Source organism: Eretmochelys imbricata, chromosome 5 (genome assembly GCF_965152235.1).
Source record: "Eretmochelys imbricata isolate rEreImb1 chromosome 5, rEreImb1.hap1, whole genome shotgun sequence".
In the NCBI taxonomy this organism is placed as follows: Eukaryota; Metazoa; Chordata; order Testudines; family Cheloniidae; genus Eretmochelys; species Eretmochelys imbricata.
In genome coordinates this window covers 21433221-21447930 of record NC_135576.1, presented here as the reverse complement: position 1 = coordinate 21447930, position 14710 = coordinate 21433221, and the positions used below count along the sequence as shown (strand labels likewise).

The 14710-nt window shown below is 40.2% G+C and overlaps 1 protein-coding gene across 10 annotated transcripts in view; it reads right to left on the bottom strand.

Moving 5' to 3' along the window:
* Positions 1–14710, bottom strand: part of NEDD4L (NEDD4 like E3 ubiquitin protein ligase) — a 363163-nt gene that overhangs the window by 107560 nt on the left and 240893 nt on the right. For all 10 annotated transcript variants that reach the window (XM_077816704.1, XM_077816707.1, XM_077816708.1 and 7 more), the window contains one exon: positions 9374–9424. In XM_077816704.1, the coding sequence (XP_077672830.1) occupies positions 9374–9424 (51 nt within the window). The remainder of the gene's footprint in view (positions 1–9373; positions 9425–14710) is intronic.

Below are 14710 nucleotides of genomic sequence, written 5' to 3'. Positions count from 1 at the left end.
GAATGCATTCATTCATTGAACTATAATGTGACAAAAATTAGGCAACTACATTCTAACTACAGAAATGTAGTAATTACACATTACGATATATTAAAAGCTATGGGTTATTTATAAAGAATGTTCTAGATTGCACAGCTAGCACAGACTTTGTATTATTATTCACAATTTCTAAAATAGAATCACTGCATCATAGAAATGTAGGACTGGAAGGGACCTCAACAGGTCATCTAATCCACTCCTCTGCACTGAGGCAGGGCTAAGTACAGTAACTCCTCACTTAAAGTTGTCCCGGTTAACCTTGTTTTGTTGTTACGTTGTTGATCAATTAGGGAACGTGCTCATTTAAAGTTGTGCAGTGCTCCCTTATAACGTTGTTTGACAGCCGCCTGCTTTGTCCACTGCTTACAGGAAGAGCAGCTCGTTGCAGTTAGCTGGTGGGGGCTTGGAACCAGGGTGCACTGGCAGCCCCCATATCCACTCCCCTAAGTTCCCTGTGCAGCAGCCGCCCAGCAGGCTATCAGTTGCCAGAAGTTCAGCTGTCCCTCCCCCCTCTGCCTTGGAGCCGCTCCTGGGAGCCTCCCGCTTGCAGTGCAGGGAAGTGGGGAAGAGGGAAGCTAATGTCAGGGTGTTCCCCCCCCAACTCCTGCCCCCTGCTTACCCCTTCTCCATATAGAGCAGGGTGGGGACAGGACAGGGCTCAGGACGGAGAGAGCTTGCTGAGCTTTCTGGCAGCAGCTTCCTGATCATAACTTCCTGATATTTTTAAAGGCAATGTACTTAGAATGGTGTCAGCATACTTAAAGGGGCAATGCACATCTCTCTCTTTCCCACACACAGGGTGTGTGTCTCTGTCTGCCATGCTGTCTCCCTTCCCTCCATTCGTTCTGCCTTGTAGAGTGTGAGGCTACATTAACAACTATATGTTAACCCTTGTGGGCTCAGCTGAGTGCTAGTTCATCACTTAGCAGTAAGGCATTCCCTGGGAAATATCCCACCCTCTTTCATGCTCTGACTTCACCACCTCAACCCAAGCTTCACAATCATCATTGCTGTGTACAGTATTCAATTGTTTGTTTAAAATTTATACTGCGTGCGTGTATACAGTCTTTTGTCTGGTGAAAAAAATTTCCCTGGAACCTAACCCCCCCATATACATTAATTCTTATGGGGAAACTGGATTCGCTTAACATCGTTTCGCTTAAAGTCACATTTTTCAGGAACATAACTACAATGTTAAGCGAGGAGTTACTGTATTATCTAGACCATCCCTGACGGGTGTTTGTCTAACCTACTCTTAAACCTATCCTAAACTTAACCTACCCCAATGATGGAGATTCCACAATCTCTCTAGGTAATTTGTTCCACTGCTTAACTACCGTTACAGTTAGGAAGTTTCTCCTAATGTCTAATTTAAATCTCACTTGCTCCAATTTAAGCCCATTCTTCTTGTCCTACCCTAGGGGTTAAGGAGAATAATTTATCACCCTCCTCTTTATAAGAAACTTTTTCATACTTAGGGACAGTTATGCCCCCACTCAGTCTTCTCTTCTCCAGACTATGCAAACACAGTTTTTTCAATCTTTCCTCATAGTTCATCATTTAATCATTTTTGCTTGAGAGGACTTTCTCCAACTTGTCCACATATTTCCCAAAGTATGATACCCAGAACTGGACCCAATATTCCATCTGAGGCCTTGTCAGTGCTGAGTAGAGTGGAAGAATAACTTCTTGTGTCTTGCTTACAGCACTCCGGCTGCTACATTCCAGAATTACGTGCACTTTTTTTTGCAACAGTATTACATTGTTGACTCATAAAACAGTAATATTGCATTCTAAATGATACTGAATATCATTACTAAACTTGCATTATTTCTTCAGTTTTATTTGGATAGGAATTCCCTTCAATAATTCAAAACAGTAAAAGAATTTATTTTAGTACATTTGCTACAGTCAGAAGTCAATCATTTAAAAAAATATTTTTAAAGTAGGATTTTCATTAACTTGATTGCCTTATTTATTCCTTTCTGCAGCTAACATCTGTAGAAAACTCACTGTTAGCTTTTGGGGAGTTCTTCTGTAACAGGAAATAGTCACAAAAGGACCTTTCTGTGTAAGTCACCCCAAAAGAACCCCACCTAGATGAATGGGGGCTTCTTAATAACCCTCCAGCTGCTGTTCAGCAGCCTCTCATGCCGTGCTGTTCCCCCGGGTGTTCTAGGTCCAATTTGAAGACTCAAATCTGTCCATCCCCACCAATAGCAAAAAACCACACACAGCACTAAGTATTTTTAGAAAGGAAACTTCCTACCCTTCACAGAAACAATCTAATTTATTAGCTCAACCCAGTCTATCTGCCTTGCTTCCTAGTTCTCCACAGAAATAACTGCCAGATCACTTAACCTTTCCTGTCCAATGGACGTTCTTAGATAGGACTTGATTAATGTTAGTTTGCTTCCATTAGCAGCCATGGTTTACAGGAAGGCAGCAAAATATACGCCGTTCTGTTTCCATGTTAGGGAAACTCACATCTAAAGATCTTTCATGTATGTAGCTAAGGAGATCAATGGGTACCTTTGTTTCCAAGTCATCCTTAAAGATTCATTTACAAAAACTGGCAAAGTGCTCAATTTTGTTTTCAAAACTCTCATACTTTAAATCCTCTGGGTAGATGCTTGCTAAGTTTCAAGCGTGCCTCTTTAAGTTTTTGCTGCTGAGACTTAGTTTCCCGCTCGTAAAAAAAGCGAACCTTTCTCTGACTTCATCATACGTACGCATACTATTCTCCAAATTGTGTTAATATTGTGTCTAAGATGGGTTTTGAAAAGTTTTTCAGGACCTCATGAACTTTTGTTCTTTGCAAGTTCACCTGGCATTATTTTTCTCCTTTGAGGTCATTTCTCTTTGAGCTGCACGGATATTCCTAACATTTCAGTCTGCGAAGCTGGAGCTTTCTTACATGAAATGAACCCAGAAGCTCATAATTCTGGCAAAGCATCTTGAAGGCCAACAAGTAAACTGCAAGCCATTTGAATGTCAAGATCCAGACTCTAATTTTTTGCTCACAATGTTAATTTTTGACAAGATAGTAGATCGTATTTCTGCCAAAACAACAATTGAAAGCTCTGGTTTGCAAGCTATCAGCTTCCAACTTAAATTCTAGTGTAAGATTGCGTGAAGACATGGTTGTGTCTAAAAAGCATAAAAAACACCCTCAACCTGATTTCTTAGGGGTTGGATTCCCTCTGCCTTTGCTGACCATCTTGTCATGTTTTGGCATTTTTCATGCTAATATGCTTTTTCAACATATCCCAATGACTAGTAGAAGCAGAAACCAAGGTATGCAATCATTGAACAATTCCAACTTGAGGAACAATCATTAAGCAGCTTCCCCCACAGTTTCAGTGAATGGGCAGCACATGGGACAAAAGATGTGCTGATTTACCTGCTGAATTTGATTTTGAACACTGTTGTATGCTGCAGCCACGTTAGCTCTGTGTCACACCTGTGGCCCTTGCAATCAGCCATAACTAAACAGTTCCCCCCCTGCAGCTTCTTTAATATCCACACCAGAACAGGGAAGAGTATCTACAAAGCTCTCAACACCTTCACTACATTTTTCAGAACCAGAGCATACCTTAACACCTGATATATTTGTTCCATTCAGCAAAGGTCTGGAGTGCAAACAAACATAATAGAGAAGTATTTAGCTATCCTACACTCATCAAAAATAAATAGTCTGCCATACCTTTCTTGTGATCCTATCTATAAATTCATTTTGAATTTGGTGTGCTAAGTACCTCACTTATGCAGTACTGGTTTTAATAGCTTCCACATTATCTTGTAACACACTATCATACCTTGCAAGCATTTCAAGTAAACCCCAAAAGTTAGCACTACAAGGACTGTTTAATTTCTCATCTCAATCCTAAGTACAGCAAAAGATGATGTAAAATATGGCACCACGTGTTCTTCTGCACTTGTTAGGAGGTTTGTATACCCTTCTCAACTGTGCGAACCATTTCCCCAATCGTTCTGAAAATTTCATCCAGTGGGTGATTGCCTCCATGTATTCCTTTGAACATTAGTGTACAAATTTGCCAACACAAAAGTGGAAAAAGTTTGTGAAAGCAGTTTTATGAAAGGAAAATGATGAACTTGGCTGGAAAAGCAAAGAAGCAAAACAGAATGAGGTGGCAAGTCTAACTGTACATGAACCAAGATCACGGGTGGAATTCCCCATTAGGTGTTTGATAAAGAACCACAAATTTTAATACTTGCCTTCTTTTCATTCACTTGGCAAAAAGTCTTGATCTAAATTAACAATGGGACAGTTTTCTACGAAAAACAGGCTAACAGACTCCATCACTTGGAACCAAATAGCTGGATCTGTCTTGTCAAAGTCAAAATTCTGCCCCATGCTTTCAATAATAAAACCACTTTCACTGTCCACATCCATAAGTGGCACGAACAACTAGCGGGCAACTTTCTGTATCTAGAATCAGATACTCTGGCACTCAACAAACCTGACAAACCCAAATCAGCATCCTCACTAGCTAACGAAGGCTCAGAAGTGAAAGCAACAGAATCATCTGCAGATTTTTCATCTGGAAATGGTTGAACTTTGCACATTTCATGCAATGTTGTAGATTCAAACTTTTCTGATCTTTTTCACGGGCCTGCTGCAGCTTGTGAGCACCACTCTTGTGTTTGCAGATATTCATGTTGGAAATCACAGTTGATTATGAGAACTCACCCATTAAGCTCTTCACAAATTAATTGCTAGTTTGGACTGATTACGGTAGCTGGTGAAAGATCTAGTGAATATCTGTGAAACTCGGAGCTATAACCTGTGCTTGATGTGGGGTTGGGGTAGAAGACCCCCCAACATTTTCTGAACCTCAAGAAGGGTCACTGAGGCCTGCACAGAGCTACTGCCTCATACAGCTACTCTGACTCCGCACCACCCTGCCATGGACAGGTACTGCCCACTCATTGGCCCACCCATTAGTAAACAGGGAGTGGGCAATACCTGCATCCATGGGGAAGCGGAGCAGAGGTAGCAGCTCTGGGTGGGGATGATGCAGCCTAGAAATTGTGGAGGGCCAGGAGATGCCAGAGGGGGCATGGATCATCCCACACTGGCCACTCAGCATCTTATAGGGACAGGCTCTGAGCTGAGCCCAGAAGAGAGAGAATGGAGTGGGGCAGGGAGGAGCAGGAATGGGAGGGCAGAAACAGAAGCCCCAGCACAGACCCAAGGACTGAGACCCCTTCCTCACCTTCCGCCTGCCACTGTACCCCCATCCCCAAAGAGACTCCACACCCCATCAAATCCCACTGTACCCCCAGCCAAAGCAATGCCAACCCGTTTGAATCTGACTGCACCACCAGGCCTGTGTCCCCAGAGAACCCACCCAAAATCTCAAAGCTCCCAATCCCAGTGAATTTCACTGCATCCCCAGCTCCCTATCCACAGATAGATCTTCCCATATCTGAGAGAATCTCAATCCTACTGAATTTCACAGTGTGCTCAATTCCCGCTGCCCCAACACCAGTAAATCTCACTGCAACCCCATCTCCAGAAAGACCCTCCCTTATTTTGGTGCAGATATCAGTGACATCTGCAAAGCATTAAATGTAGCCCCTGAATACACCATTTTGGGTATGAAATGGAGAAGCCTGGGGCCACACAATGGAAGAAAAGAGTGAAGTTAAAAAAAAGGTGTGGGGGGGAAGATCCCTTTATAGGCCCAGTTGCACTGGAACCATTTTAACCCCCCTTAACACAGCCCTGTTCTCATACCGCAGGCTATGAAAGGCATCTTTTAAAAAGTGGAAGTCAAATCCTAGTGAGGTAACTAGAAAGGAGCATAAACACTGGCAAATTAAATGTAAAAATGTAGGAAAAGCCAAAAAGAGTCTGAAGAACAGCTAGCCAAAAACTCAGAAGGTAATAACAAAATGTTTTTTAAGTACATCAGAAGCAGGAAGCCTGCTAAACAACCAGTGGTGCCCCTGGATGATCGAGATACAAAAGGAGCACTTAAAGATGATAAAGTCATCGCAGAGAAACTAAATGAATTCTTTGCTTCAGTCTTCATGGCTGAGGATGTTAGGGAGATTCCCAAACCTGAGCCGTCTTTTGTAGGTGACAAATCTGAGGAATTGTCACAGATTGAAGTGTCACTAGAGGAGGTTTTGGAATTAATTGAGAAACTTAACAGTAACAAGTCACTGGCAACCAGATGGCATTCACCCAAGAGTTCTGAAAGAACTCAAATGTGAAATTGCGGAACTATTAACTATGGTTTGTAACCTGTCCTTTAAACAGCTACTGTACTCAATGACTGTAAAATAGCTAAAGTAATGCCAATATTTAAGAAGGGCTCTAGAGGTGATCCTGGCAATTACAGACCGGTATGTCTAACGTCAGTACCAGGCATATTAGTTGAAACAATAGTAAAGAATAAAATTGTCAGACAAATAGAAGAGCATAAATTGTTGTGCAAAAGTCAACATGGTTTCTGTAAAGGGAGATCATGTCTTACTAATCTGTTAGAGTTCTCTGAGGGCGTCAACAAACATGTGGACAAGGGGGATCCAGTGGACATAGTGTACTTAGATTTCCAGAAAGCCTTTCACAAGGTCCCTCACCAAAGGCTCTTACGTAAATTGTCATGGGATAAGAGGGAAGATCCTTTTATGGATTGAGAACTGGTTAAAAGACAGGAAACAAAGAATAGGAATAAATGGTAAATTTTCAGAATGGAGAGGGGTAACTAGTGGTGTTCCCCAAGGGTCAGTCCTAAGACCAATCCTATTCAACTTATTCATAAATGATCTGGAGAAAGGGGTAAACAGTGAGGTGGAAAAGTTTGCAGATGATACTAAACTGCTCAAGATAGTTAAGACCAAAGTAGACTGCGAAGAACTTCTAGTTACCTCACTAGGATTTGACTTCCACTTTTTAAAAGATGCCTTTCATAGCCAGTTTACAGATGTGGTCCCCTCATCTCAAAAAAGATATACTGGCATTAGAAAACGTTCAGAAAAGGGCAACTAAAATGATAAGGGGTTTGGAATGGGTCCCATATGAGGAGAAGAGGCTAGGACTTTTCAGCTTGGAAAAGAGGAGACTAAGCGGGGATATGATAGAGGTATATAAAATCATGAGTGTTGTGGAGAAAGTGAATAAGGAAAGGTTTCAGAGTAGCAGCCATGTTAGTCTGTATCCACAAAATGAAAAGAAGGTCTTGTGGCACCTTAGAGACTAATAAATGTATTAATACTGTACGCATTATTCAAGATGTGGGCGTACCATGGATTTATATAAGGGCAATAAGATATTCTCCGTCTTATTCTCTATCCCTTTTTTAATGATTTCTAACATCCCGTTTGCTTTTTTGACTGCCGCTGCACACTGTGTGGATGTCTTCAGAGAACTATCCATGATGACACCAAGATCTTTCTCCTGATTAGTTGTAGCTAAATTAGCCCCCATCATATTGTATGTATAGTTGGGGTTATTTTTTCCAATATGCATTACTTTACATTTATCACATTAAATTTCATTTGCCATTTTGTTGCCCAATCACTTCGTTTTGTGAGATCTTTTTGAAGTTCTTCACAGTCTGCTTTGGTCTTAACTATCTTGAGCAGTTTAGATCATCTGCAAACTTTGCCACCTCACTGTTTATCCCTTTCTTTATTAATAAATTTGTTAGTCTCTAAGGTGCCACAAGTCCTCCTTTTCTTTTTGTGAATAAGGAAAAGTTATTTGCTTGTTCCCATAATATAAGAACTAGTGGCCACCAAATGAAATTAATGGGTAGCAGGTTTAAAACAAATAAAAGGAAGTTCTTCTTCACTCAGCGCACAGTAAACCTGTGGAACTCCTTGCCTGAGGAGGTTGTGAAGGCTAGGACTATAACAGGGTTTAAAAGAGAACTGGATAAATTCATGGAGGTTAAGTCCATTAATGGCTGTTAGCCAGGATGGGTAAGGAATGGTGTCCCTAGCCTCTGTCTGTCAGAGGGTGGAGATGGATGGCAGGAGAGAGATCACTAGATCATTAACTGTTAGGTTCACTCCCTTTGGGGCACCTGGCATTGGCCACTGTTGGCAGACAGGATACTGAGCTGGATGGACCTTTGGTCTGACCCAGTATGGCCATTCTTATGTTCTTATGGCTACTGCTCTTACTAGCACTGAAGTAGTGCTCAAAACATGCTAGGCAGTTTCCAGGCCCCACATGGTGTATGATCTAAGACAGACAACGCCCACAATTATAGGATTAAACACAAGCCTATGAGCGGTGGAGTTGGGGTAGGTCAGCAATGGAAAGCAAAGTAAAACTAGTGATTTTTAAGGAAAGGTTTGGAGGAGACTGAGTTTGCTTGGCTCACAGGAAGGAAAATTGTTCCAAACAGAGGGGGTGGCAGTGTGAAAAGAGGCCAGAGGATGATTATAAGGACATTACAGTAGTTAAGTGAGAAATTACCAGACTGTGGGCCAGCATTTCAGTCACCATTTGACACAGAATAGTCGGGGTAGATCTAAGAAAGAAGCAACAGAAATGGAGGACAGCCTGCAGAGTCTCTAGCTATCCTGTCTCAAGGCCCAACACTCCCAGGGAGGAAAACTTCTCCCAGCTGCTGTGACTTGTGGGGCCACTGAACTTTTCCTTAGTTTGCTGTGCCTCACACTCTCCTGATAGCTACTAATGTTGCTGCTGCAGCAGCAATGGCAGCTGTACAGAGACGGCATTACACCTTCAATTGAGAGAAAAGTCTGTAAAGCATTTATGTAAAAATTTCTCACACAAGGCACTGACAAGGCAGAGTACAGAATCATAGAAATGTAGCGCTGGAAGGGACATCAAAAGTTTATCTCGTCCATCCTCCCAGGCTTATACTTAGAAAGCTTTTTCCTAATATCTAATTTAAATTTCCCTGGCTGCAGATTAAGCCCACTGCTTCTTGTCCTACCTCCAGTGGACATAGAGAACAATTGATCACAACAGCCCTTAACATATTTGAAGATTTATCAGCTCCCTCCACCTCAGTCTTCTTTTCTCAAGACTAAACATGCCCGGTACATTTAACCTTTCCTTATAGATCAGGTTTTCTAAGCCTGGCTCTCCCCTGGTCTCCAATTCGTCCAGAACTTTCTTAAAACGTGGCATCCGAAACAGTACTCCACGTGAGGCCTCACCATTGCCAAGTAGAATGGAATGATTACCACCCATGTCTCACACACGACACTCCTGTGAATACACCCCAGAATGATATTAGCCTTATTCACAACTGCACCACATTGTTGGCTCGTATTCAATTTGAGATCCACTACGTATGAGCATATAAACATCTCTTACCGGTAGATGATTAAGTGGCACGTCCACTTGACCCAGGAAGTCGTCTCTAGTCTGTTAATAAAAGGAAAAAAATGTTTGTTTATTAGTTCATTTCTAAACCAACAGGAAGTGGGGAAATGGCAAACAGGAAGGTCACAATGGAGCCAGAGACAACTCTGTACTAATATTTTACTAAGCCTAGATTCTACCCCCACACATGCCAACCATCCCTACTTGGCAGACATGGTTCCTGGACTTCAGCAAAATATTTATTACATTTCTACTATGTCCCTCCAAAAGGCCACTGTTCTCCTAGACCACTGTATGCACCTGCACTACTAATAAGTTTTAACTAATGTTTCCTCTAATAACCTGCTGTCAATGCAACATATCAAAAACTCTTACAAGTACATTCTCATGTATTCCACTGGGACTCCTGGCATTGTGCATTCTGCAGACCACTTGGGCATTTAAAAGCTAAAATTAAGCTAATACCAAGTTATGTTTACTTCAAAATTTCATAGCCTCTTCTTTTACACTAAAGAGCCACATACAAAGTGCTGCTCCTCTCCAACTAAGTCAGCCAAATCAATCAATCCGAGTAGATGTGGATGAAATTTAAACAACTGACTCCCATACTAAGAGCTTGCTTATTAATGTTCTACCAAAAGAAAATTAAAATATCACTGTATATATTTTTTAAGAACAAGTACCAGGGTGTTCTCGATGACTGTGAAGTATTTACCTTATAAGATGCAGTGATTCATCCTACCTGGAGCCTTTTGATTAAGCTTTCAATCCCCCTTCTGATGACCCACACTGCATGTTATAGCTGATCTACATACAGTTTTTGTACCTCTAACTACATCAGTTTAGAAACAGATATAGTTAAAGCACATGGATGCAGTATCACCAGTATAAAGGTATTAATATCACCACAGATTATTTCTCTTGCACATAAAAAGACAAAGGGCTTGTACTACTTTCACTATATTAGTTTCTAAACAGATATGGTAAAGAGGTAAAGTCTGCCCTTACTAAGATAACTAAGCTGCAATTAGTGGTTCTTGTGAAAACAGCACTGCTCTACAACAGAGACCAAAGCCCTATGGAATCATTTTATTTATGGTGCCTGCAGCCTCAGGCTTTGAATTTACTTTTCAGTTCATCCTGATCTCTAGGCAGAGACACAGTCTCATTGCTGAATATAACACACAGAATAAAAGGGGTTCTGGATTTATATTCTGGTTGAGCCCTCTTTCAGGGCAGATTTTCCCTCTACTTGGATTGAATTATTTATAGTGGAGGTCTTGCAGGTCTAGCAAGAATCTTGCAAGTCTATGCAGCTGATGTACTGAGTGAACAATGGAACAACGTAATGTATATTTTTATAGTCTTTGTATGGAAAGCTTGAAAGAATACTTTTTACCCCAGTGTTTGAAGTACTGAATTCTTTATTCACATACCTCTCCACTATTACAAACAAAACCAAAACAATACTTTTGAGTCTTCAAAAATATACGTCTTAAAATCATTGTCAACCTTTCACTCCGCTGCCTTGATTGATGGGTTACAACTAAAATAAAATTGTAAACCCTTTGGGGGCAGGGACCACATCTTTCTAATTGTGCTGTAAAGCATTTAGTACAAAGATAGCTGAAAAAACAAGCATCTCAATGTTTTCATTGGCATAATGATGACATACAATAAACAAAAAGCTATGATTCAATAGCAACCATCTCCTTCCAGGACAGAAACTTCACTACATTGTCAGTGGAGCTGTTTGGATTCCTTTACTGCGGGACACTTGCAACTGATAGTTTAACAAGTACTAAGCACCTATATGCTTCTTATAGCACTAATAGAGAGGAAGATGTTTTCCAGTAGAAGTTGTCCCATCAACTTGCATTCATAATAATTATAATGTCAGTTGTAGCGCCCTGCAATATGAATGCAATTCATTTTAGTGTTATACTACTATTAAAAATGCAAAACAAGGACAACTGACCTCAAAAAAGCAACATTACAATAAGCATAAGAAAAACAATGCTGAATTTCCTACATTTTTTTTTTTAATTTTAAGGTAGTTAGTGCATCCTCAAACCCTCCCATTTGCCCACTATCATGTTTTCATGTTTCTAGTATTAGAGAGCTATTGTGCATTCAGAACAGAGAAAGTAAAGAACAAAATATATCTTCACATAAAAAATACAGTGTGTCAGCAGAAAATAAAGTATTTCATGACTGACTGGATAACATGGAGAATTAGGTTACGAAATAAGCTAAACAACCGTGGTACTTTCACTTCTTTGATAGATAGTAAACTGAATTGATGACCTGGATAAGAGAGATTTTAGTGTCCTATTACCATTCCCCAGAGCCAGCTCATCCTCCAGAATACATGCATTTAGTTTTATTACTGTACTGTTTACAAAATGGCATCTCTAAATTCAGATTTTTGAAACCTGCTACTACCCTAGTAGCTGTACTTTTAAAAAAGCCCATAAAGTTATCCCTGGCTTTTTTGGCATCTTACATGTAGTAATGAACCTCCATGCTTACTGGACAGAGTTTAAATATTCCTGTTCCACATGTAATTTCTAACAAAGATGATGACAGAACAATTAAACAACAGCTAAAAATTAAAACCATAAAGCTCCCCATTTTTGTTTACATTGTGCACGTCAAGGACAACGCTTGCATAGTGAAAGTAAAGATGATTATAAAAATAAACTGGAAAAATCAAGTTAAGCTAGAATGTCAGTAGTTTGTCAAGTATAAAACAAGAACTGGATAAAGCCAACTGGCCTAAACAGATGCTCTACAAGTGACTATTAGATGTGCTGATTTAACAGAGCAAGGTTTCAAAACATGGCAGTGCTGCCACAACCAATGAAGTCATATAAACAGACTATCTGAGTGAATGTGCAATTTTAATAAGCTAGGATAACCCTAATATATATTAAAAGGCAGTGTGATTCAGTGGCAAGACAGTCTGGTTCAGTGGGTAGGACACAGGACAACTAAATCAGGAGACTTGGATTCTATTTCTAGCTCTGCTACTGACTTGAGTAACTTTGGACAAATTATTAGCATTTCTTCAGCTGTTTCCCACTGCTTTTGTAAGTCGTTTTGAGCTCCACGGATGTGAAGCACTGCTAATTATTTTTTTCCAGTGTGATGTGAACAGAATAAACCTTTCACTCATTTTAAACTATTCATTTACAGTATTCGAGAAACTTAATCTAAATTAAATTGATCTTCAAATGCTTCAATGCACTTGTTAGAAACATTCACTTTAGAGCCCGTTCTATTTAACAGAGAAAGCTCAAATAGTTCTTTGAAGTTGCACCACTGCAATGTATGCATCACATAGCAGATCAAATCACATTAACCTAGTTGAAAGCATTTCTGTTGTGCATTCCATCAAAAGAATATCAAATATTAATGAACTGAGCCTCTTAACACTCAGGAGTAAATAAGTATTACACCTATTTTACCAAGGGAAACAGAGGCAGGTTGAATTTCCTGCAAAGAGCGTCAGGGATAGAAAAGAGATTACCCGACTCCAAGCTCTGTGCCTTAATCGCAAGACCAGCATTCCCCTTCTAGGTGCACCATACAGGTACTGTGGTCAAAACAATGAGTAAGTCCTGAGTTCTATCTCTATCACCGAGCTGCAGTGCAAGTTTAGGCACATCATTTCCTCTTTGTCCTTCAGTTTCCCCATATCTAAATTGAAATACTACTATTTACTTCTCTCTCACACTGAGATGTTCTGTGGATGAATGTGTATGCAATACTTTGAACATACAACCCCCCATATACGCAGTATTATCCTTTGTGTTTATTAAGATTTAGCACTTTGGGTAGCTCTTAAATTGTAAACTCTTTCGGGAAGGGACTGCTTTTGTTGTGTTTGTAGAGCGCATAGCAAAATGGGATCCTGCTCCACGATTAGTGCTCTTAGGTGCTACCATAATAAATCATCTAAGAAAAGGATGCTGACTGTTAGGACTTCAAGATTTCTCACATTGTCAAGCATTGTGGTTTTCAGTGGCCTCTGATCACTAACAAGTCTCGCCAATGAGGGTTTGTTTTTATTTTGACCAAGTAGTTTGCATGAAGACACTTCTGTTCAAAGGTTGTGCCTTAACATCCAGACCAGCCATTCAACGTGCTGTGTTGTTAGAGTTTTCAAGGTGGTAAATTAAGAAATGCTATCCACTATAAGTTATGAAGAAATGCTATCAACTGTAGTTTCCAGGGAGAGCAAAGTCCAAGTACTAAGTTCCATTCTGAATTAAGAGCCTTAGAATTTCACAGAAGGGCAAAGCTTCCTGACTGAGAAAAGAATGAAGGGGGTGAGAGGGCAGGAAGGTCGGTGGAGTTTCACCTGCTAGCGTGGGGTTAGCACTTTTATTTTTATGTTTTGGTATGGTGAGTAATTTCAGAGAGCACCAACATGTCTTCAAACTTTGACCTGGATACTAGATCCCACGCTCCCCCTCCCCTGCTATCCTGGAGTTTCTTGTTTTATCGTTCCAGCTTTGTGGCTTACAACTATTGGCACTTCTCAGTATACAATGCTTTTGCTACTATAGATTGAAGCCCTAAACTTAGGTTCCAAAGATCCTTTTACAATGCAGCTTACTTATCTCAAAACTGCAGGCATTTTAAGTTTGACGAGCATATTTTTGAAGAGAGCTATTAGCATGTAACTTCTATTTCAACTGGGTGAATTAACACACATCCCTCAACTTAGCTTCTGTCTCACCCAAGTACTCTATCTTCTTGTGGGTATTTTGATCCAAGAAGGCTATTGTCAATTTCCTCCTCAATTATCACCTATAACATCAGCTGGAATACTAAAAACAGACCATGCACATTGAGCTGCATGGTTCTATAAAATTATGTAATTCCTATTCTCTCATCAATACACATGTGCAACTCCCATTAATAAAAATGGAAGCTACAGGAGAATATTGAGGAATATCAAACACACCTTTCTTTCCTGTTACACCGTTCCTTCTACATATGCCAAAAGTCTAATAAACTTCCTAAATATGGAAAATTAACCTCCAGTTAGTAGTTTTATACCATTTACAGCTTTTGTAAAATGAATTCCCTGCATTAACTCATAGCTTGCAGTGGACAAGGTCCATGTATTCCAATGGAGGCTGGACTGAATCTGCAGTAAGGTCCCTGGATTCTGTAGCAGCATCATTAAAGATTGAGGTTTTTAATCAATTAATTTTGAAAATACACAATATAATCAGTACAACAGCCTTTAAGTTATTTATTCCACATTCAATTCAATATATTCTAAGCTATCCCCACGTTTCCAGTTTCCATTGT